The sequence below is a fragment of the Euprymna scolopes genome, chromosome 23, assembly GCF_053919585.1.
Source record: "Euprymna scolopes isolate OS-2025 chromosome 23, ASM5391958v1, whole genome shotgun sequence".
Classification (NCBI taxonomy): domain Eukaryota; kingdom Metazoa; phylum Mollusca; class Cephalopoda; order Sepiida; family Sepiolidae; genus Euprymna; species Euprymna scolopes.
In genome coordinates this window covers 66,159,398-66,186,121 of record NC_136504.1, presented here as the reverse complement: position 1 = coordinate 66,186,121, position 26,724 = coordinate 66,159,398, and the positions used below count along the sequence as shown (strand labels likewise).

Sequence of the window (26,724 nt, the reverse complement as noted above, 5' to 3'; positions counted from 1 at the left end):
ACAGTCTTTACAACTTGAAATAGTTTGCTGTAATAAATATCAGGTTGCAAACAGTTAGTCTGTAATCTTCACTCCTATGGTTGAACCCAACAAACTTTTCAGATCCAATAACAGATATCTGTTCAAGAAAAGTATCATATTCTTTCAGGACACTATCACACTCATCTTCCTTTACCTTCCAATTGTGCATAAGAATGTTTAATGCACTTTTAAATTGCCTTCTGCACCATAACTGCTTGATGGCCATTAGTCTTGGGTTTAGAAAAGACAGCTGTCTGACAGAGGAATAGGACAGTGGACATTTATTTTTAAATTTCCGGTACAAGAGTTACGCCCCTTCACTGTTAAACAACAAAAACAAAGGGACGCAACTTCTGTATTCACGATAATATACAATTTAAATTTTCGATTTTATTTTCAATATTTAACAAATATTTTAATGGTGTGTCTTACCATTAAAAAATAATTTAATAGTATTTATTTCTATTTTATTTTTAATATTTTGACACATTTTTACTGGACATAAAAATACGCTTTTCATGACCTTTCAAGGCATTTTCCATATTTTCAAGGACATTTCAAGGCAATTAAAAAATGGACTTTTCGAGTTTGTGCAAACCCTGATACACCTTGTTCCCGTAGCTTCTTTCCAAGGATTGTAGAGTTGTGGAACTCTTTTCCTGCTCACTGTTTTCCATCCACCCATAAAACCTTGGTCTTTTCAAAACTAAGGTCAATAGGTATCTCCTGTCTTTGCAATAATCAGATTTCATTCTTGCTTGCTCCTTACATCAAGTGGTTTCATGCCCTGTCTTGAGCAATTTCCATTACAAAAAAATTCTAATGTGCATATCATCACAAATAGCTTTAGATATTACTAATTGTCATTAGTATTGTCATTTTATCTAATATATATTCAATAGTTTGTCAAGAGTAAAACGCCTGAAACTTTTATCTTAGACAAATGGCCAAGGAACTATTAAAAATGTTTTTTATGACTAGACATTTTTAAATGAATACAAAAAAAACAACAAAAAAACAACTATTTAATCTCCCCCCAGTTTAGCTATTTCATACCAAAATTCAGGCTGAGAGAGTCTTGGGCATGCTGTGCTGGTGTGGCCATTTCCTATCAGCCTGAGGTATGGTTCGGTGCAGTTGTGGAAAGTTATGGTGTAAGTTGATTTACCTATTTTTGGAATTTACAGAGACACAATAAATACATTTAAGTTGTAGCAGTTGTTGATGGCAAAACCAGACACATAATTTCTGTAACATGCTTTTGTTATTTATATCACTGCATTTGTCTTGGTTATTACGAACCTTCAAGACTATAACATTGTCAATAAGGATTCAAGACCTAAATCTTATAACAATAACATTGAGGATTCATTTGAACATTACTAAAATTGTATCACACAACACTAGAAGCAAGAATTCGAGACCTATATCCTACAAGAGTGGAGACAACGTATTCAGACTAAATAAGTTCAAGCTTTTTCTATGGACATGTCGCATAACTTTGACAACAAGAAAACTTGAATTGATGTCAATAATTGAAATGACTTTAGTAGTATGCTTTAGTAAGTTAACAATAGAGAAAGAACGTGAAATCCTTGAATTTTGATAAGCAAAATGAGTGAATTTTAGAAATAAAAACATTAAAAACAGAAAACCCTCCAAAATCACAAAAAAAAAGATTAAAGGAAAAGTTGTTGTTTTCTAAGGAGAACGAAATAATTTTCTTTTTAAATCGTTGAATCGTGATGGAAAAAGTGTTTTTTTTTTTTTTTTTTACTTTCCACTGATATACAAACTTATCTCTCAGCAAAATAAAAACCTATTAACCGTGAGAATTATAATATATATATATATATATATATATATATATATATATATATATATATATGGAAAAGAATTATATAATTCTTTTTCATATATCCTTGTTTCAAGCAATAAATTCTTGACTTTAATATATCTATATATATTTTTAATCCACAGAATTTAACTATAATTCCTACATTTATATTTGGCTCTATTTTATATACTGAGCTTTTCGTTTTTGGCTGAGATTGTCTTGAAAATATTATCTCACTATAATGTTTAATAAGACTATCAATAGTTTTTGGATTCATTTGATTATCAAATCTGTGATTTAACTCTCATATACATATATATATATATATATATATATATATATATATATATATATATATATATAATAAATCAACTAAAAATAAATGAGCTAAAAAAGATTTTCTTTTATAATGCAAGCCTATCAAGATTGTAGAAGCTCTACCCGGTTAAGAGGAGCAATTAATAAATTAATTTTAAAAGATGATATATAAAAGTTACATAGAACTTCATTAATTCATCAGGTCAATAAAAATGAAAAAAAAAGAGGAAAATGGAAAAGAACCTCTTTAGGCTATGCCATGTGTGTGCATGTGTACACACAGAAAAATCATATATTAGAAATAACGGAATCAAAATGGAGGATTTCAAAAATGCATTCTTGGAGATTTTCAGGCATCAGCAAAATGTACACTACATTACAGAAAGAACAAGCATCTTGACGAAAGAAAATGAAACCAGAAAAATGTGAATTACAAAAAGAACAGCTGGCACAAAATCTAAGATTAAAGATGTTTATTCAGACTCAACAGCAATAGAAAAGGTTATTTGAATTGTCAAATGCGTAGCCAGAACAAAGTATATTCTCTCAAACCATAATATATATAATACACTTTGTGAAAAGCGGGCTGATTTAAAAAAAATAAAAAATAAAAAAAAAGTTTGATTACTGTTAAGGAAATTGAGCACAGTGGAGCATATGGAATTTTTAAATTACATTTTACCAAAAGAGACCAATAATCTTAAATTTAGTGAAGCAATACAATTGTTGACCTAATTATTTAGTCTAAAAACATCTCTCTTCCACAAAAAGTGGAAACGTATAAAGTTTACAAGAAAGGATAAGAACTACACAACGTTTGAAAACATAATAACTAAGCACTGTGATGACTAAGAAGAATTAAGTGCTAATAACTTGAAATGTATCGTATTTGCACAAGGACTGGTGTTGAACATAAATGTAGAAATGAGGAAAGTCTTTAACAAACTGGAAAATGAGCCAGCAAATAGCCAATGGTTTATTAGTCTGTGCCAGAATTCAAGAGATGTCAAACACAGTAGAGTGTCTCATATCAGAAAAATCTGCAACTAGAAAAAAAATGACTTCACCAGTAAATTTTGATAATCAAAAAAGACTCTGCTCCTTAAACAGTGTTTCAGTTGTGGACAGATGCATTGATATAGAGATTGTCTCTATAAAACAGCTTTAAATGCCATAACATAGGGTATAAAAGTACGTATTGCAGAATAAAAAATAACAAAAAAATAAATGATAAATGTGGTAATAATGGTAATAAGAAATTTGATCAAGTCAAAATCTTAAATGTAAACATGAAGCTCGATCCAGGCTCCGATTCGGCAATAAAAATTCTGCAGAGATGGAAGAAAATTGACAAGCTAATTTTATTGAGGATTAGTAAAATAGGCAAAATAATTACTAGAGAGCAAATCAAATAAGTCAAACTGACGATAGTCACACTACAAGGAATAATGCTAAAACTAAAAATATTTGTGATGAATAATTCAAGTAACCTGATAGCTACTAATTGGATAGATATATGTGGGATTTACTGATAAATTCTTTCTGCCAGAAACTTAGAATTAAAGATGCCAGAGTAGAAAAGTTAAAGAAAGAATTGAAAGAGAATTTTCCACAAGTTTTTTTTTCTGGTGAGCTTGATAGATGCATCAAAATAAAATAATAATTGCAAAATTTGAGTTGAAACTGAATATACAAAACGAAGTGACATTGTTCCATTACTGTTATAAAAAAATCAACATGGAACTGGATAAACTCAAGAATTTAAATTTTTTACAAAAAATATTTTAGGTTTGAAAGTGAGGGGTTAGGGGTCAGTTTTCTACATAAATTTAATGCAAAATATTGTCACCACATTTAAAGACATATATATTTATTTCTCTCTCATATATAGCAAAAGTGCCCGTTGTTGACCGAGTTCAAAAACAGCCTACAGAAAATGAACTCTGATTTATGAAAGTATAATAGGTTATGAAAAGGAAGGGTTGTAAAGAGATAGCTTCGAATTTGGGGGTATCAAAACCAAAGCAAAATATGATGAAAGTAGAAATAAAATAGATAAACCCCATAATTTATTATACCATACCTGTTCACACTGAAACACTTATCACAATATTCTGTGAATCTATATTAAGAAACCTTGTTAAACTTTGTGACATATTTCCATTCTATGGAGGTCAGGCACGAACGAACACCCCATAATTTTATTATACCATATTTCTTCAAACTGAAACATAATTATCAAAGTATACTTACGCAGATAGATATGAAAAGTCTTTATTAAAGTTTGTGCCTATTTCCATTCTATGGAGGTCAGGCGCGAATGCAGACCTCACAATTTTATTATACCATCCCTATTTAAGTTAAAACATACTTATCAAAGTATTATGTACATCTATATCAAAAACACTTGTAAACGTCTTTTTTTTTTTTAAATTTTTAAATTTTTTATTTCCATACTTTGTGGATCAGGCGCGAACGCAGACCCACAATTTTAATGAACCACCGTTCTGCCAGATCAAACATACCCATTCCTGTGTCTCGATACATCTTCTATCATTATATGGAATTAATTTTTTAAAATAGTCAACCATATAAGAGCCCATTCGTGACCAGACACACACACAGCTTAATATTATAGAAGATTATATATATATATATATATATATATATATAGAGAGAGAGAGAGAGAGAGAGACAAAGATAGAGATACACAAATAAGATGGTGATTTATATCCATTTTATTGATTTTACAAAAACATATGCTTTTTTCCTACTTCAATAATTCATATTTTCTACAAAAATCAATTTTCCACATTGCATATCAGAAAGATATAGCTTGCTTGTGTAAATAGTGTATAGACAGTTTAGACAGTACACAAAATAATGATCCATTTTTGTTGTCAGTTTTTGAAGTAAAGAATCCAATTTGATATACAAAAGTATCTTATAAAAATTAAAAATGTGAATCTAAATAGCATTTAAGCATCTTTGATTTCCACTAGCCAATTTTCATTTGTTATTGTTATACCAAATTATTGGTACTAATAAGGTATTTATTAAAAAAAAACAAAAAAACTATGTAGTCTTCCCTGTATAATTAGCAAGATGGAAACATTTTTCAATTATAAAATTTTTTTTCTAAAAATCAGCAGGGGGAATAACTTATTTTTTTTATTAAAGAATATAAATATAAAAAGAGTTGTCTTCTTTACAATTAAGATTTTTTTTCTGTATAATGTGCCAACAAATAAAAATGAAAAACTAAAACTGGGTAGGCACTAGTGATGGGACAATTCCAATATTTTTCTCAATTCAGGTACAATTACTGATTTAGATTCTAAAATCGCATAAAGGGATCCAGTGGAGAGTCCTCATCTAATTTCAAATATAAATATAATTTTCTTTTTAATCAAATATCTTAATGTTTCTCCTTGATTTATTCTATTCAAGATTTTGATAAACTTATTGAAAATTTTCATCCATATTTTCCACTAGAGTCATTTTTCCTATTTATCAACTCATGCCATTTTTATCAGGCGATTTTTCCGGTGCTATTTTTACTTACATTTTTTATTATGATCTATAAATCTTAGTTTTACGGGTAGATTTAAGATCAGCAAATATGTATCATTTTATCATTTATACCAGCAATAAAAAATTAAGTTAAAATAAAAAATAAATAAATCGTTTTTGGAATCGGAAAATTTGAAATGACTAAAAATATTTGTATCTTAACTCAGTAGATTTAATATTCCCCTGAGAGCTGCTGAAATCAAGTGTTCAGTAGATTCACAGAGTAGCTTTTTTTCTTTCACGCTTTAGGTGAAGATAAATTGACTGGTTTTATTCTTCACAAGTATTCAGTGAAAGCAGCTTCCAGCTGAACTTTATTTCCACTGATGTTGATCTTGACATCTAAGATGAGCTCGAGATATCTTAATTGGTTTTTCAGCACTTTCTGAAACCAGTTGTACCTCTTTAAAGAACTGTATGGGACCACCATGGTTGTTAACGGAATTTATGATTCTCTGTTACTCAGCTTGACAAATTTTTTTCCTTATTTTACCTTTTATTTTGTATAATCTTTTCTTAGATGCAGAGTTTCCCAAGAACTTACGATGCTAAGAATGAACTGGTGTTCAGTTGACTATATTCCATTAAAACAAGCTGCTGTCTTGTTGCGCTTAAGCATATTTGATGTTCATCACCTGTATAGCGATTTGTATACTAAAATGTAAATTTCCAAAGGCATGTTCACTTCATATTTGTTAGAGGGCAGCTCTCTAAAGCAGCCTTTGTCTTCTGATTCATATTTCTTCCAAAACATTGTACAACAAATGCTTAGTAGCAATGACGAACTTACCGAGTATTTTATGCACACATTTAATTTACTTTTTTTTTTTTAAATCTTTTGTATAAATGTCAAGTGCCATTACTGATTGTAAGATTTATTATCTATGAATTTGTTATCGTTACTTTTAATCTATCGTTACAGTAATCTTTCATTATGAGGCTCGACTTGTTTGGAAGTTTGTTGCTAATTTTGGCTTAAAAGAAAAAAGCTTACCTTAATACAACTAGAAACTACTCCCGGACTTAGGGTTAGTGGTACGGTCAGTCAATTGTTTTACCTATATATTTTACGCTTGAAATAAGCAATTATTATCAGCAAAAGAACATAGAACTAAAAAGACTTATTTTAGTTATGAAAGAAGAATGTCTTAAAGGATATGTCACAAGTTATGAATTTGCAAATCAAAGAATAAATAAGGATCATGAACAGGTTTTGGGAAAGAATCGAACTCATAAGAATGCTAAGAATATGTCATATTTATAAATTTTAAGAATTAAAATGGTTGGAATCTTAGTTGTACATTATATCTTTAAACTCTGCAACTGTTCATGATCATAGAGAAGTCTAGTTTCTTCTAAAATCCTGAGATAATCTATGCAAATTTTACTACAAAGTATTTATATAATTCATGAGATGATTAGGATAATTAAGAGCCGTTGAAGAGATAGAAAAAATTAAGAAATAACAGACATTGACAAATCAGCTTGTAGAGATTTTATGTGGTTGTCAATGGCCAGCAAATAACAGAACCTTTCTTTCCATTCCTTACGGAAATCTTCTTGAATGAGGCTATATATTGGATTGTTTTAAATGTTGGGTTGATAAGATTAATTTTTTATGGAATAGACTGTCTACTAAAAAAAAAAAGGGTCAGTGATTTGAAACAAAAGAAATGCCAATGAAATGTTGCACATTTTGATCAAAAACTGGTATGTGATCGATATTAATTGGGTACCCTGTGTAAAAAATTCTTATTTTGCAAGACCCAAATATCTCCAACTTTATATTTTGTCCATAAAATACATTCATATCATCAGTGATGTTGTATGCCTGGGGCCATTGGGGACTTTGGATCTTTCAACATGGTCTGACCCAGCTCTGACACTAACTAAATACTAGCTTACAATTCAATAGTAAGTTACAGAAAACATTTATTAATAATTAACAGAAACAAAACAATGGCTATTGACTGAATGTTATAATATTATTAGTGGTCATGCCGTTTAGAATCAAATAGTCTGTCTTTGCGCCTTTGATTTATCAGACTGGGCTGTTAAAAAAACCTTGGATCACATAATAAAACCTTTAGTTCTTATGGTTATGTATGATACTCACTTTTTATTTTTTAACATCAGCAGATTATTCAGCATAATACTATCCGATGTAGTAAAGGAGACCTAACACTGCACTGAATCAATACTTCCCCTGCCGTCTTTTTGTACAAAGAATAATGAAAATTACTAATGAAAATATTTTTTAACTGGCAGCACAATTTCATCATGCATACTGATGAGTGCCAGTGAACATGGAACGTGCTTATGGATATTAAAAATATTTATTAAAAATAATTATGCTCCATTAGAGAGATTATATTATATTAATTATGCACTTTAAGAGATTAAATTGAGATTCAAAGTTAGGCATGTTACAAATTCTCTATGTAGATAAGAACAATGTTTCTCAATATTGTGTTTAAAACTTATTGGAAATGTATAAAGGAAGAATGCGAGAAAAAATCTGTTCAGGCATTAAAAATAGTTTTATTTGTTTTTGCAAAGTCACATAGTATCAGGTCAAATTCAGTCGCTATTTTGTTTTGATTTCGCTTATTCACATAATGTTGACACTTTGCAAGAGTGCTTTTTTTCAATTTTAGATGCCTAACAGTAACTGGATTTTAATGGAAATAATTCGTCATTTCGTAATATTTAACAAAAACAACATAAAACTATTTTTAATGCCTAAATAGATTTATTCTTGCGTCCTTCTATTGTCGCAAGCATTATACATTATCAACTTATTTCTCGTGTATTTGAAATGGGATTGTTACAATTGCTTTACAGTAAGAAGTTCAGATTTGAATTTTTCAACCAACGATACAGTTTCATTATTTAAACTGATGAGTAAACCTGAAACATAGCTTTAGATAATAAAACTATTTATTTAATAAAAACAATTATGACAATATAAATTAAATTTATGTAGATCAGATTGTTTCACAAACGGATCAAATTCCAATTACAAAAAAATAAACTCAATATTTAGGATTAAATAGAGATTTTAGAATTTTTTTTTTTTTTTTTTTTTGAAGATTTATTATTATATAATTTTATAATTTATACTAAAAGTAAAATATCCGATTTACAATTGTTTAACAGAAAATGTATATTAAAACAGAAAATCTAGGTAGTTTATTATAAAACCATATCATTCTTATCCGGAACAAAATATAAATAGAGAAAATTGAAGTACGTCAACTAAGATCCGAAAACATTCTTAATTCACTCTCATATATAAGTGTGTGTGTGCATTTAGGGAGCAAATCGTAATTCATACAGGTTACAGATAACAGAATTTTATCTTTTTGATATTTTTTCTTAATCATTGTTTTGACTCTGCAAACAAGTTTTCGGGTATTTAGTGAAATTCATGGAGTACGGATCTGAGCATTCTTTTATCGTCCATCTTGACTTCTTTCAATCTTCATGATTGTCTTCAGAAGTGTTTTTGTTGCTTTATTGTTATTTAAGATATTTATATTAGTGATGAGATGATTCCAAAATTTTTCCTGATTTCGATACAATTATTAATATTATTCTAAATTCCCGAATCCGATACAAGTACCGATTCCAATTCTTTTCAAATTTGTCAACGTTATTTTTTTTAAATGTTCAAATGACCATCCTCCTCCCCGTCGAATGTCCGCATATATTTTGCAAAATGTAAAAATACACTTGGAAGGGGAAGAACATTACAAGAAATAAATCTTTCTAAATATTTTTCCCTAATATTTTTCTTGTAATTGATTGAAAATTGTGAGACAAGATTTGTTTTTCTTTTAAAACAAATTTCATTTGCATTTCGTTGTCGTTCATGCCATTGAAATTTTCATCAACGATTAAAAACAATCAACGATTGGTATGCAAAATAAGAAAACGGTTTAGGAACAGAATAATTAACAAAACCTGTCTCACGTCAAAAATGAGTTTCTACATAATAATGTTACTATTTAGAAAACCATTCTTAACATTGTGACGGGTTTCTGTTAACTATTCTTTATCTTCCCTCTATGAAGAAATACTGATGCTTTTTTTTTTCTTGCAGTTATAAAGTCAGTTATTAGATTAATTTGCCTTACTGTAAAAATAAAAATAAAATACAAATAATAATAATAAAAATAATGAGGAAAATAGATTAACACCTTTAGCTTAAATCACTCCCCTATTCTATTCTTTTTTTGATGATTATGTGACAGAAAGAAAAAAAAATTTTTTTAGAATTTTAAGTAGGAAAGCAGTTTTGCACAAAAATTTAACATAAAATCATTTCTGGCCCATTCTAACTTTTTAATCTTGTCGAATTGCTCAAAAGTCAAAAGAAAATACTGGTAGAGCATAACATTGTCGACGTTTAAACATAGACTTATTTATTTATTTTACACAGTGATCACCACTTATCAAGGCCCGTAAGCCACTCAGGGATAAGGGTTATTGCAAGTACATTACGTTAGTGTGGAGATTTGATGAAGTGTTTACTTAAGGGGGCGGTTCATTAGGAATTTGTTAACATTGGACTTGAAGACATCCAAGTTGTAGTCCGGTGGGAAGCAGGCAGACGGAATAGAGTTCCATAGGCGTGCAGTTCTAAGAAAGAAGCTTTGTTCATGGAATCCACGTTTTAGATGGGTATAAGAGTTTGCCTTTGGCAACATTTATTTATTGCATACTTGATTCTCGTCTCTTTTTTGTTCTGTTAGTTACAGTAACAAATTCCCAAACATCATTCTTATTCCAAGGAAGAGTTTAAGTTTAAATGTAGACATAATTTCCTTTTGAAAACTTCTAAAGATTTTCCTTTTATGTATTTTATCCAATCGGGAGATTTTTACCTATATTTTTCACCTGTATCCAAAGCGAAAAAGTACCATGAACATTATTTCAGAAGAAGCCGGTGACATAACGAGCACGTCAACGAAATTGAAAAAAAAAAACCCTTGTCTAGAGCATTTGAAATCTTTTAATATCAAGCGTGAACTAAAAAGGTTTACAAACAGACGTTTCGAATAATGTAGCAATAAAAGAAATAAATTAAACTCTGTGAATCAATGTTAAATCTGAGAATGGGTGGCGCTTAGTCTTACGTTGTAAGTGAACAACTTCTAACAAATAAATAAATTCCTGATTCATTTTTTTATTGTCAAGAAAAAAATTTAAAGAATCGTTTTGATATCGGAAATTAGGCTCAAATTTTTCCGATTCTGATACCCACAAAAGCTTTGATTTTTCTAATTTTGATTAATTGTCCCAATACTAATTATATATAAGCACATGCATATATTTAGATGCACAAAGTTAGTTGGATTCTTGAACTTAAATCGCCATAGTATGAAATTGCTAAGTGCATATTTGAATTTATCAAGTCAGTGAAATACGAAAATGTTCAGTCTGTCTTCCTCACATAAAAAAAAGGATATTAATTGATTTCATCGATTACATATTTTATTTCACCTGATAATTCTTTCAGTAATAAACACTTAAAGACATTCACCGGTAATTTCTAATTTCATTTACCATTCGAATCACTGCATTTATTACAAAATTGCAAATAGCTTCCAAAATAAAATTGTTAGCTACAAACTCATTTTGTTTTCTTTTGTGTGTGCATTTGTGTATGTGTGTGTCCAAACTTTTATGACTCAAGAAAGCAAAATGCTCGCTACCTTGAAATAACAATGTTATATTCACTTTTTTTATATAGTTGTTAAATTGTTTAGGAATATATTTACTTCTCCATCTTTCTTTATCAACAGTTTCACAAGTCAACTCGAATTTTATTTCATGACTAGAATTAACATTTCAGACAAAAAGTCAGTATTTTCCAAACATTATCGAAAAATGATTTTCTATTTAAGTAAATTTTTTCTTTAATAATTTCAATAGATTTATATTCACAAATTTTTTTCTTTAAATACCAACTTTACCATGATTAATACTGACATTAATTTTTTTAAAACAATATCTCCTGTCCACCGATTTTTGTATGATGCAGTTATATGTGTGCATGCACATGTTTCTGCATGTGTGCATTGGTTACATGTCAGAAGAAGAGAAAGATAAACTTCTGAAATGATAATTTCGTGTTTTAGTTTTAATTTGTTAACTCTTGCTTTGTATAAATAAGATAAAATTACTTTTGCTTATAACTTTAAAACTGTAAAATTAGTTTTGGTTTATAGATAAATAAACCGAAATGACTAAAATAAAATAAAAGTAATGACTACAAAGTACAGTATATATTTCAAAAGTTTAAATAAAATATGACTTAGGTGTCATTAGATAGAAATTAAACCAAAACATATAGCTCTCTATCGTTATTTATTATCAACTGAGATAAGTCCATAAACATATAAAAACTTTAAAAATTAACATAGTTAAACGTATAAATATATATTTGTGCATGTGTAGAAGATACATTTAGTCAACTTACGACTACCAAATTCCAATTTTTTTTTAATTAACCCCTTAGCAGCTATTTTTACTGGCTAACAAAGAAATCGAATTTGTTTCATAGGTCCAAATTCCCTATACATCAAGTTTCAAAAGTACAACATTCTGGTTAAGAAAATAAACAGTTAAAAAAATTCACGTGAACTATTTCGAAAATTTTTGCTAGGAATGAACTTAGAAAAAAATGGATTTATTTTTTTTTTTTTTTTGGCTGTCATAGTTACATTTCGCAGAGGACTGCTTGAAATATCCGAAAATAAAATATTAAATATCAAAAACAACATCGTTTTTATGCTTCATAAACTCCCTTAAATTACTAAATAAATATATATATATAGGGTGTTTGAAAATTGATAACTTTAGAATTATATTCTCTGTGTGTAAAGGAGCCTCTTTGCGTGACAGTTGCTTTTGTAATAGCACTATTATTGATTTAATTTCCTTTGTGGTCCATTTCTTTCTTTGTATGGTTTTTGGTTTGTGTTGGCTATATATTTATTTGTGTGTATTTCATCTATTGTGTTTTGTTACCTGAGGTAAGAAGGATGTTAACCGAGCCTCTCATGTTGACTAACAAAGGAACACTACCAATCATGACATTCATATTTCTTCTCATATTTCGTGTTTTATATCTGTTTGGTGTCATCTTTTCACGGTCATGGCTTATTTTAACTGTGATGTTGTCACAGGAATAGTGTTTGTCTCGCATGCAGAAATAACAGTGCACTATTACATGCATTGCACATGTTAGGTGTTTACAATAAAGAATGTTGATTAGTATTTCTTACAATGGCCTTTAACTCACAAATCAAGCATTTCCGGACTGATGCTTGTATGAACTTCTTGATTATTTTACACATAGAATATTGAAATTATGCCATTAATTTGCTTAACACCCAGTGTATATAATGTATATTAACTCACAATACTTTCATAATTGCTTCAAATAAATGAGATACTACTTTGGAGAATTATTTTAAACCTATTAGAGTGAATGGCAAGCAGTACCTTTCTTTTCTTGGTCTTTTGGCAAGGAGAAAAGTGTAGTATCTGTTTTGATACTACTTTTCATCTTTTCTGTCCTTGGATAATGGAGGAGGAGAAATTCTTCTATACTAATGCAATTTTTATTTTTGTTGCAATCCTGATTGCTCCTTTTGGGAAAGCTGGAATTTCTACACATTAAAAAAAAAACAGCCTTGTGTCTAACTCTACCCTCGTGGCTAGGCAAGTAAATAGGGATACTCTTGGTCTTTTGGCAAGGAGCAAAATCTGGTATCTGTTCTGATACTTCCTTTTTCTTTTTTGTTTTTTTGTCCTTGGTTGGTGAATGAGAAAACTTGTTACAATCTATAGTGCCCATTTTTGGAGAGCTGGATATTGCACACATTAAAAACCGACTGCCATCATGAGAAAGTAATTAAACAGGAGCCAGCAGTAATACTTAACATTTTCAGAATTCCTTCGATTTTTACATTGTTCCTTGCAATCAAATACTTTTCATGTAGCGTTGGGATAGGGCGACACTGAGTAACAATCATTTCCTTCTAGATGAAGAGATGTGGCCATCCACTTAAAAATTATCATTTGAAGTTTGTTTAAAAATATTCAATTAAAAACAGTTTTTAAGTGAAACCAAAAATGGAAGTAAGTAAATCAAAAAGGACAAAATATCTATCTATAATAAATAAATACAACATAAAAAAAAAAGAAATCTGCAGAAAATAAAGAATATAAAACACAGAATGTAAAACATAGATAATCTCATTCGTAAAAAAATAAACATGAAATTCGAAACTAATAAGAGACCTGTTGCAAATGATCATTTGATTAAAAATAGACAACACTAATTACTGTGAAACATAATTGCAAAAGAAAAGCTTAGATGATAGATGAAAGCTGAAAATAGAGGGGAATGGGGAAAGGTTAGCTGAAGAAAAAAGAGGGAGAAATGGAGAGAGGGTTAAGGGAGAGAAAGAAGAGGGTTAGGAAAGAGAGAGAGAGAGTGTTAGGAACGAGAGAGAGGGTAAGGGAAGAGAAAGAAAAGGTTAGAAGAGAGGGAGAGAGGGTTAGGGAGGAGAGAGAGAGGAAAGAGTTGGGGAAGTGAGAAAGACAGGAGAAAGAGAAAGAATTGTAGAAGAGAAAGAGGAGTTGAAGAAAAAAAAGAGAAGCAAGGGGACGAGTGTCGACAAAGAAAAAAAGGTGTAAGAAAAAGAATGAAAAGTTGGGAAAGTTGGGAAAGAAAAAGAGCGGAAATAATTGGGAAAGAAAAAGAGGGAGGAAAGTTTTAGAAAGGAGAAAGATAGGAAAGTTACAGAAGAGAGAGGCGACACTTGTAGAGGAGAGAGGAGAAAGTTAGAGAGGAGAGGGGAAAGTTTAAGAGGAGAGAGGGGAAGTGGCAAAAGAGAGAGAGGGGAATGTTGTGGAAGAGAGATTAGAATTGCAGAAGTGAAAGGATATTTGTGGAAGAGAGAGAGAGAGAGAATTGCGGAATAAAGATGGAGAGAGAAGGTAGGAGAGTTGCAAAAGAGAGAGAAAGGGAAAAGTTGGGAAAGAGAGAGAAAGAAAATGAAATTGAGAGAGAGAGAGAGAGAAAGAGAGAGAGAGAGAGAGAGAGAGTTGGAGAAGAGAGGAAGAAAGAAGATAGACCTGGGGAAGAAAGAAAGAAGGAAGGAAGACTTGAGGAAGAAAGGAGAGAAACTTGGGGAAGAGAGGAAGAAAGAAGAGAAACTTGGGGAAGAGAGAAAACAAAGAAAAAATTGTGGAAAAGCGATAAAGAAGAAGAGTATAGAAAGAAGTGAAAGTTGGGAAAGAAAGAGAAAAGATGCAAGTTGAGAAAAATTAGGGGAAAGAGAAAGTGCTGGAGGAAGTGATAAGAATGGAAGTAAGAACTGTGAGTAAGAATGGATATAAGAGAGAGAGGTAAAAGAGAGGACGAGAGGAAAAAGATTGGACTTTCCTTTCATAAAACAATCCATACATTTCAACATCACAAAAAGGAAAACTTTTTAATATTTGTTTTAGTGAAGCCATATAAATAATCAGGGGACATAATTCTAAAGATTTTAACTTCTCAACCAGATTAGAAAGGATAATTCAACAATTAAATTAAAGATTGATAATGACAGCAGAAATACTGAAACCAAAAACATAAAAACGATAAAGTGTACAAGACAAAATGCATGCGAATAATGGACGAAGACAACAGAAAGTTAAAGAAAGGAAGGTGTATACCTTGTGTCTCCTGTGTTGTGTCTGAGTAAAGACAGAAACAGCAAATAAAATCACATTGTATGAAAACGGCGACATGATTTTTTTTTTATTATTATATATGCATGACATCAAATGCATTGAAGGGAAAGGAGAGCAGAAAGGTGATTTTTAAATGGATTAAAAATAAACAAAAACTCAATGAAAATGGCAAAATGGACAAATAAGGAAAATATATAACATAGTATAAATAATTGGATAGATTGTTAGGTCTACTGTTCTTGTCTTGAATGGTATTTTTACAATGACCTTCAGGTATATCTTGTCAAACTCGGGAATCTTGCTATCGAACTCTGGAATCTGCATGGAATTTCAAACAGAGGTAGTAAGATTGTCTACCTAAAAAATAAGAATGTTTGAAGGTTCCAAAAATTAATACTGAAATTGTCTGCAAGGATTCATGGCATAATGGGTAATGTACTAGGTAAAATTCAGTTGTAACTGACACTCTTCTGGATGTTGAAGGTTCAATCCTCAATGTGGGGTAATACTAAGAATACAATTGTAAATTACTTAGGACTTCTACCTGGTCGTGGCTGATAGAACAAGAGCATGCTACCCTCGTAAATTAAAGAGTTTCATTTGAAATTCTATAAAGATTCAAAAGTTCGACAAAGATTTCAGAGTTTGACAAGATACACCTGAAGAAGGTTGGAGGTTACATCAGCCGAAACGTTGTGAAAAAAATGCTTAAGTTGAGAACAGTAGTCAAAATAGTGCAAATAATATAAATTATCAATCCTCATCTCAAAAATTCAGAAACATAATAGCATAGATAAGAGTAAATCTACAGAGGAAACAATACAAGGTGTCTAAAACCCAGGAAATTTGAATTTAGGCCAACATTATGCATTTTTATGCATTCAAATGTTTTATGGTATAAAGCAATAAAAGAACATGAATGGACATGGCAGCAAGATGGATCTAAAAGCCCAAATAGCCAAGAATACTGCTGCTGACACTCATGACATCATTAAACAAGTTGTAATATGAGATGTTGGGTATAAATTATGATAAATTTCCCGGGATATTTTTTTTTGACAACTCGACCTGAAAAGTTCAAAATATAAGTTGGTAAAAATATGGTAGAAAAAAAGAAAAAAGAAATGTGTTTGGTTTTGGTATATCTATATATAAAAGTGGAAAATGGAGAGAGATAACGAGGAGGAAGATAGAGAGAATTGAAGTGACAGTAAAAGAGGGGGAGGGCGAAGAATGGGTAGGAAGGAGAAAAAAGGAAGAGGGGAGGAGAAAAAAGCTAAGAAAGAAAACAGAGGAAGAGGGAGAGAGATGAGAAGGGGTATAGACGGCTGGTATAAACATTCAAATTCCCCTTTAGGTGTTTCAAGATATCGTTTGGAGGAACTTATTTTCTCTTTCCGAAGCCTATTGATCTAGTTACATCAAAAAGTACAGTAGGTATTTTATATGTGCAGCTGCACATGATTAGCTACATTGCAGTTTATATAATTATCAATAAAATACTCAAGTTGAAAATTGTTTCCATGCATTGCATTCTATGATAAACTTTATCTAAAACATATTCCATAAAAAACTTATTTTTCTGATTTTCTTTTTTCATCTTGTTAGGTATTTTTCATCCTATTTCAATTATTATCCATATATTGCATTATTGTTTCTTTGTCATCGATAGCTTTCTTCCTACAAATATATATTTGATTCTAGTTCGCAAGTTTTTCTTGTGAATCATTGCAGCATGTTTTTAAGAAGAATAAAATGTAAGTTGATTTATTTCCTTCCAGAAAATACTTTGTCCATGTTGGAATTATTTTTAAATCGACATTATTTTTAAAAAAGGATATAATTCTGTATTTGACTATACAGTTACCTCCCTTTGATTGTAATAAAAAGAAAACATAAAACTGAAAAAAAAAAAAAAAAAAATGGGTCATTTAAAAAATAAATAAATAAATAAAAAATGCAAATAAATATATTACCGGACAATGCCAGCTATAAACAGATAGTTTGTTATAAAATACGAAATGATATTTAAAAAATCTTGCTTTATAATCTATCCAAAGCTAATTGAGTGAAAAAAGTGGAATATAAAATATCAAACTGAGCTAAGACGATTACACATTAGAATGCATGATAGGTGATATATGTTCAGTTAATTTAAAACAGCAACGAATATAAAACAGACAAGTGGCAGCCACTTGAGTAACAAAATTAAAATTAAAATGTAAGAATTTATGAGTGTTTCATTTTAGGGCATATCAACCTTTTTAAGGTTATTATTTAATGCCGAATCAAATTATTTCCATAAAACATGTCCTTTATATTTTCCAATATTTATTCATGGTGTTTGGTATTGTTTTGTAGAAGAAAAAATGATTTTTGTTTTGGCTTTGTATAACATGATTGAGTTTTATAAAGGGAAATAAAAAACACAATAACATCAATGTTTAGTGCATTTTAGGTCAAGCAGCCGGTATCGTCAAACAACCTGATCCAGTAGTCCAGTTAAAAATTTATGAAGTAACTAAACTTACTAGTAATTGTTTGAAGAAGTAATATTCTATATAATAAAGTAAAGTAAACCGATTTCCCGAATATTTCTGTCTTTTTTAATCACTTTTCACCCCAAACAAGGTACAGTGCCACTTTGAAGTAGGGGGCTACTATTGGGGACATAAGTTGGACAGGCATTATGAAGGGAGATGAGTAGCAAGATGTTTGTCCACATTACACTTGAACTTCTGCATATCAGTACAGTTGAGAAAGCAGAATCCCGGAAGGGAGTTCCAAAGCCTTGCAGTTCTGGGGAAGAAACTATTGGAGTAAAAGGCTTTCTTACACCTAGGGATCTCTACTGTAAAGGGATGGGACTTAGTTGCTTGTCGGGTTTGCCGGGGGGGGGGGTAGTCACGTCGAGGAGGTACAAGTGCTTGTAGTTCGTCAGAGCATTCACCATTAAAGTATTTGTAAAACAGGCAGAGGGATACAATATTTTGGCGATGGGACAGAGGCTGAAGCTCAGATGACAGTTCAGGACCTATCAGGTTGGCAACTCTCTTTTGAACACTGTCAAGGAATGAGAGACAAGCAGCAGATGCACCAGCCCAAATGTGACAACAGTACTCCATACATGGGCAAATGGTGGCCTTATAGAGGTACAGGTTACTTTCAGGCATAAGTAATTTTCTAGCACAGTAGAGAGCCCACCTTCTTTGCAGTAGCCTTGGCAATGCTCTCAATGTATCTATTCTAGTTCATGTTCCCTGTAAACGTTAGGCCGAGGAGTTTAAAAGAAGTACTTTCAGGTAATGTGTCCATTGGCCATTGCTATTAGTGATAGAGAAGGTTTCTTGTAGTTGTTGAAGGAAACAAGCTTAGTCTTGGCAGCATTGAATGTGACCATCCATTTTTGTCCCCATTCCGCTACAGATTGGAGGTCATCCTCTAGTGTTTCTGCCATTTCATTAGACATGTGTTTATTTGTTTTCCCCTTGTGCCTGTTATAGAGAGTGGTGTCATCAGCAAATATGCCCATTTCAGATACAATTTGGTCAGGTAGATCATTTATGAATATCAGGAATAATAAAGGCCCAAGGTAGACCCCTGAGGTACTCCTGCATTTATGTCATATTGTTTAGGTGTACAACCGTGGAGGACAACTTGGAGCTTTCTCTTACTTAAGAAGGATTTAATTACATTATGTATTCTTCCAGTGATACAATATGATCTAATTTTCCTTAGAAGATCATCGTGCCATACCCTGTTAAAAGCCTCAGATATATCAAGGGCTACTGCTCTACCTTCCTCTGTTTTGTCCAGTGAACGGTATATACGTTCAGAGACTACAGTTAAGATATCTGCTGTGGAACGGGCTTGCCTAAATCCGTATTGTTTGTCGGCCAGGAGTTTAGCAGCTGTTAGGTGTTGGACTAGGGCTTGATTTACTAAGGACTCAAATATTTTGGTGAAAAGTGGGAGGAGGCTAATGACACAATAATTTACTGGATCAGTTCTTTCACCAGAATTCTTGAAGACTGGTACCACAGAAGCGGTTTTTCAGCAGTTGGATATGCAAGATTCATTAAGGCATTTATTGTAAAGTTTGGAGAGAACTGGAGCAACCTCAGCAGATCATTTTTTTAATAGCACAGCTGAGATGAGATCTGGTCCACATGCTTTTGAGGTGTCTGGGTTTTTTATGATACCATGTACCTGAGAAGGAGATTTTCGAATCGTCTAGTGTGGCGTCTGCCCGCAAAGGAAAGTCGGAGAGGGAGTGGTGTGCTGGGTCCAGTGTGGAGTTTGAGGCAAACCGACTGGCAAGCAGATTAGCCTTGTCGGTTGCCGTGCAAGCAATCTCATGATTGTTTGATAGTGAGGGAATCATTGACTGCCCATTATTTACTACACTGTTGTAAATTTTCCAAAAATCACAGGTTCTTAATGTCTGTGCTTCGATGCGTTTTCTGGTAGTTTCAATGTTATCTGTCTTAGGTGTCACTATTACTCTCTTACAATTACTTCTAGCTTCTATATACTTCTGTCTGTTTGAACTGGACTTATGTCAGTTGAATCTGCGGAACGCATGCTGCCTTTGAGCAATGGCAGCTGCACAAACCATTAGGGAAAGTGGGGCTTGCTATAGAATTTCCATGTGGGAACATGTGCTTCAATTGCAGTTTTGAACCATTCAGTGGTCTCATTCTCCATAGCTCAGTCGGTAGAGCATCAAACTTTTAAGAACAATTTCTGTCTGGTTAGTCATTTATTTGTATGTGGACCATTAGCACATATTTTTCATAAGAAAAACATGAAACATTCTATTTTCTGGAACATGCATAACATAATGCATTGAGGATATCCAATAGCATGACCTTATGACATTTTTGATTTCAAGCGCATAAGGATGAAGACTAATGAGAAAGATAACCTTTCAAATACATTTAATAACAAGATATTCAATGATAAAATAAATGGAACAAAAAAAAGATTTCGGTTTCTAAAAGGTAAAGAGCACATACATGTATGGGTATGTGATCTATACACCTGCTCTCATAGAATAATATTTTAATCTTCAAAAAGCCTGCAAATTTTCATGTACTTTCGTTCCATAGAACCAAAGATATGATCATTTCAATATTCAATTTAGCTATGAGTGCATGTATATATATACATAAAATTGCTAAAAAAAATGGTGATATAAGTTCCAAATCTCAGCGACTATTGATCAGAATTTAATAAATGAAGGTACGGTAATGACCTGAATTGTGCAGTAGGCTATGCGATATTTGCCCTTAAGGGATCATCCCTCATCCAAAGCCTATTTTTGACACTTTTTTACAACCATAAAATAATCATTTGTCTTCCTAGTTTTTCATATGAATTACAAAATATCTGATATTTTCTCCAAACCTCTGGCCTTGATGGAAGGGAGATTAATACTTGCTGTTATGGTTTCAAATGATTTGAAATAACAGCAAGGAGAGACTTGATTCCAAATATTTCTCATGTAATATCTCCCCTCTCTGGTTTTCATACATAAAGTAAATTTCACAGTGTATAAGGATTATTTGATACTGGAGATATTCATAATCGTGTTCTATTTCTAAAAGAGGGGGGGATATAACATATGAGAAATATTTGGAATCAAGTATCCCCTTGCTGTTATTTCAGATCATTTGAAACCATAGCAGCAATCAAGGCCAGAGGTTGTGTGTGTGTGTGTGTGTGTGTGTGTGTGTGTGTGTGTGTGTGTGTGTGTGTGTGTGTGTGTGTGTGTGTGTGTGTGTGTGTGTGTGTGTGTGTGTGTGTGTGTGTGTGTGTGTGTGTGTGTGTGTGTGTGTGTGTGTGTGTGTGTGTGTGTGTGTGTGTGTGTGTGTGTGTGTGTGTGTGTGTGTGTGTGTGTGTGTGTGTGTGTGTGTGTGTGTGTGTGTGTGTGTGTGTGTGTGTGTGTGTGTGTGTGTGTGTGTGAGTTGCAGCAAACCCAACATTTGACAAAAAGAAAACGAAATAGATAATAAAACCAACAAAAGTTATACATGCAGAGATTCAACAGTTTATTGAGCCACATTTGGAATACCATAGTACATTATTTTTCAAAGTAAATGTCGGTAATAACTACAATCCCAAAGTGAGCACAAAATGAGTCACACTCCTTAGAGATTATATCTTTGTCTATAGAGGTAAATGCCTCCATAGTAGTAATATTCAAAGAGTCAATCCTATGGTGGAAGTGGTTGTTGGTTTTGGCCTTGATTATGTACTAGAAAAAAGTCAAAGGGATTTCAGTCAAGTGAAAAGTTCGGTGAAAATAATTGTTGAGCAGTTATGCCTTTCTTATTTTAGCCTTGTGTGCAGAAGTGAAGTCACACTGAAAGATATAAGGGCATCTAATGGTGATCTTGTGCATCCACAACTTCGCTACGCTCTTCAGCAGCTGGTATTTTATTTACTTTTTGTTAAGTGTCGAATTTTGCTACAACACTGTGTGTGGTTATGTACGCATACCTATTAGTGAGCAAAAAAAAAAAAAACCTTTCATTTTCACATTCTTATCAGAAGATTAAAGATTTTTTTAAAATCTGGCAAAAATGTTGAATGTCCATGATATGAGTCAATAAAAAAAATACCTTTAACAATTTTAATATTTTGTTTTTCTTTTAATGCTTAGAAAATGTTGGAAGCTTCATACTATCTAATAAGTGCCATATACAAATGGACGGAGGGGAGAGAGCAACAGTGGAGGGAGAGGAGAGAGAACAGACAGCAGAAGGTTGTAGCAGAGCTCTCATAACCAAACACAACATACATCTGTGTCAACTGCAACAGAGCTTGTCAAGCCAGGATAAGCTTGCACAGTAGACACTGCAATTCAGCAATAGACTCAGCTAACATGTAGAAATCCTATGCCAACATATAATGTTATTTTGGTAAAATGTTTTAAAATTATATGGTGCCTTCAATACATTGATTGAGGAAAGTACCCATGTGAAAAAGATATTAAAATTTTCAAATGACAGGTTCTGTATGCCCCCTAAAAACACATGAAAAATACTTCAAAGAAACTGAAATTTTAAGTATATTTCTTAATTGATGCCAAATATTTATTATTAAAATTTCACAATTATCAGAGACCAGCAGGTAGACCTGACGTTGCTTGGAATTGAATGAAGATCAAATGTTCCACACTTTCAATATTTTTATTGTCATTAAAATCTGTAAAACCTTCTATTTTCTCAATCAAATTAATTGATTGGCTGCTTTAGTTGAGAACTCACCGCAGTGCACCAGGAGGAAGTTTCACGTGCTTCCCGGCAGTGTTTAAGCCTATAATACATTGTAGTCTACATTGCATTGTATAGATCCTACTGTTAACTATAGAATTATTTTCATATAATGGCTTGAATTAAAAATTAAAATGCAAACGCTATCATGATTTAATTGTACTCTAAGCAGAAACATATTTTGAACATTTCCCTGTCTTATCAAAGAATCTACTGTTGATTTTATACATCGAGTTTTTATGCTGGTGCAATGAGAAAACTTCTCAAATGCACGTGTGATGCTAGGCTATATAAAGGTGTTAACTTTAGTCAAAATAGAATGGTTCTTTCTTTTATTGGATTTTTCAATTATTGATACTTATCAAATCATTATTAAATGGAACACATACATTAAATCCGTTGCCAAGGCCACTGGAAAAATGGTGGGATTCTTCTATCAATCCAGTAGATATCTCACTGCTGATGCAATTCTCTATCTATATAAGAGACAGGTATGTCCAAGGATGGAGTACTGCTGCCACATATGGGCAGGAGCTGCTAGAAAGGACTGATCCTGCCTTAATAGAGTTCAAAATAGACTTTGCATCCTTGTGGGGGATGTCCTTTTCTCTTCTCTGCAACTTCTTTCTCACAGAAGAGATGTTGCGAGTTTGTCTCTGGTTTATCGTTATTTTCATGGCAGGTGCTCAGCTGAGCTCCATTCTACGGTACCCCCTCGCCAAACTTTCACAAGAAATACCCGTCTAGCAGAAAACACTATCACTAGTTTCCCCCACTCTTTATCTGTGCCTAAACCTAAACGTAGATTCCATGAGCAAAGCTTCTTTCTTAGAACTGCACGCCTATGGAATTGTCTTCCGTTTTTCTGCTTTCCAGCTGACTACAATATGGTTGTCTTCAAGTCTAACGTAAACAAGTTTTTGATGAGCCATTCCATATAAGTTAACAAAGTTATCGAATCTCCATTACTAACAGTTACTATATTGTCCAATTTCTACTGTACACTCTTTAACCCGTATCCTCGAGTGGCCTCTTGGCCTTGATAAGTGGTGCTGCCTATGTAAAAAAAAAAAAAGGCATTCTGATGCAAAGCCTATCTAAGACCACTCCCAGACAAAGTACATTTGTGTAAAATTTTATAAAAATCGGCCAAGCTGTTTTGGCAACCATACGAAACTATGATACTATTGGTGTCATGAATGCATGCAGCGAGGTGCATATTGCGATGAGAGGGGGTGTTTGACCGGATGGGATAGAGGAAGAGAGGTCAGAAGAGGGAGTGTTGATGTCTGATTGGGACAAAACAGAAATGTCTATGGAATTTTGTCAGAAAGAGAAAAAACAAATAATTGTTTTTATCTCATTGTCGTTATATATCTGTTAACATGAAAGGTTGTTTTTAAAACCTCTGTTGAGAGGTATGAAGAGATCTAGAGATTCTTAGCTGATTAAGGCTGACAACTTAGAATGGGGGTCAAGAGTAAGGGTCGCCGCCAAGCATTGTTCGACCTGGAATGACTAATCACTATTAATTTGATCAGTAAAAACCTCAGTGCAAATGAGGGTTAAAATTTGGTAGAGATAAATTCGAAGAGGAGTAGAAATTAGGGGAACAGAGAGAGAGAGAGAGAGAGAGAGAGAGAGAGAGGTGTTGTGTGGACAAGAGGAAGAAAGAAAGGGTGTTTGTAACCACTCTCTGAAGGAGAGGTGGGGAAAAGGGGTTGGATTTAGAAAAAGGAATTCTAAAAAGAGTAGAGTCGTAGCCAGCAAACTGAATGGCTGGGCTGGTCAAGCACTCCCGATTTGGGAGCCCTCAGGGCCTGATGTTATGATGTTAACTAGCCTGTGTTAATGGGAAATCTGTGACTTTTATTGGTCTTACATCGTTTCACTGCTATAGTCAGTCACCTCAATTTAGACAGTAGCTGTTATGAAGTAATGAAATTAATAAATAGTTTGTTATTGTTATAAACTGGAGTTCTGTTTGTGGTGAGGACTCTTCATTTTGCAGCAAGCCGCAAGGACCAGCGGAGTGATTGATGGACCCAGAGACTACCTACCCAGGGTAAGAGACGATTTGATTGAGAGGCAAAGCGCCCACCATGAAAACACAGTGGGTGAAGACGATCAACAGGCCAACTTGTGACGGGACAATGTATGATCGAAAGAACACCTGTCATATCGGGTGGAATCTGACGAGGTTAAGGACACCCGGTATGGTTGGTGCAGTATCGGTCTCATTATAAAACAAACGCATACATGCACACACAAAGTACTTTTTATATGTAAGTAGATATCTGAATGTACACAAATAGCTTCAAACCCCCTCATTAAATCTTTTGCATAAATCTAAATTAAACTGAATATTACTCATGCTCATGACTAGAAGCTGTATCTCAAAATTCATAATGATCGGTTAATTAGTTTAGGAGTGAGTAAATCATATACATTCAAATATATAAACATATACGCATATCTAACTTTATATAAAAAGATATGGACTTTAATTAAATGAAAACTGACATTAGATAAATAGTAAATTTCTAGTGATAATGGTTTTACTAATGCAATAACAAAGTTATTTTTTTCCTTTTTCCTGGGACTAACACTTGATTTCTACATGAAATAAATAGATATGCGCGTGTTCAATTAAAGTTCTCTTTTACCTTTCAAATGTTGAGCTAGTAAAGAAATGAAGAACACTAATTTTCCTCTCCCTAATTGATCTTTTAACTATGTTATAGTTTATCTTTGTGTTTTCCCTTGGTCTTGCTGAATTTCAAGACAAGAATTCATCTAGTTTGGTGGACTATCCAGATAAGTGCTGTCACTAGTAGAAGGTCCAGCATTCCTCCTTTGAGCCAGTTTATAACCGTGTTGAGGGGATCTCATTTGAGCTTTGAATATTATGTTATTTTGAATATTTGGTCAAGTTTTACTTGTAGCATGAAGTACCTTTGTGTCAGGTCGTCCTGACAAACACACCTGTACAGAGATACTTGACAATGGTGTCTAGTAAGCAGTCAAACTTGATATATAAATATGTCAACTCAAATCCACTTGTTTCTGTAGTACTAATATGTATATATTGGAAGCATCTTATAAAAAAAAAAACGGTAGTGCTCTGCTCTCATGTGAATCCCATCTGTGAAATCCAATCTTCTACTTCACTGATGACACTAATAGGCAAAAAAGAAAACATAAAATAAGAAATACAATGAGAAACACAAAAGATAATTTGGCATAACACCATTCCAGACGCCGCAGATATCTTAAGAAAAGAATGTTTAGGCTGTACAACTACAGTCAGAAATATACAAAAGCTTTGAAAAGGAATATATAGCTTAATTATAGAAAATGTAAAATAAAACTGCATATCTATGCATAAAGTTATGCATATGTTTATGAATTTGTATGCATAGGATTCACTCCTAAAATAACTGATCGCTACAAATTTTTGAACATAGCTGCTAGATATAAGGGTCATAACATAAGCTATATTCTGTTCAATTAGTTTTATACAGGAGAAGCCATTTGTGAAATTTTAACCATAGTTGTTAGACATCAATAAATAAATATTCCCAAAATTTCAGTTTCTTTAAATTATTTTTAAAGGGTTTTAGGACAGACACAACCTCACATTTGAAAATTAAAATATTCCAAATATTTGCATTAAATTTGATCCATAGTGATTACACACCAACCAATTAAGTTAGATTCCCTGAAATTGGATTTCTTCTCAAAACTCTAAGCTTAAGAGACATCTAGAATCAAAATCATATAATGAATTTTGAGTAAAATTGAAATAGGGATTTATAGTAACCCCTTACATCTAGCTGTTATGTTCCAAAATTCATAATGATCAGTTAATTAGTTCAGGAACGAATCATGTACATAGTAATATATAAACATATGCACATACCTAACGTTATATAA

The 26,724-nt window shown here is 32.3% G+C and overlaps 1 protein-coding gene across 13 annotated transcripts in view; it reads right to left on the bottom strand.

Annotated features, from left to right (window-relative positions):
- LOC145245959 (3',5'-cyclic-AMP phosphodiesterase 4C-like) overlaps positions 1–26,724 on the bottom strand; it is a 1,213,142-nt gene that overhangs the window by 487,147 nt on the left and 699,271 nt on the right. For 8 of the 13 annotated variants that reach the window (XM_080107731.1, XM_080107732.1, XM_080107733.1 and 5 more), the window contains one exon: positions 15,491–15,511. The exons of the other annotated variants lie outside the window; for them this stretch is intronic. In XM_080107731.1, coding sequence (XP_079963857.1) covers positions 15,491–15,511 — 21 coding nt within the window. The remainder of the gene's footprint in view (positions 1–15,490; positions 15,512–26,724) is intronic. 13 annotated transcript variants of the gene reach the window in all.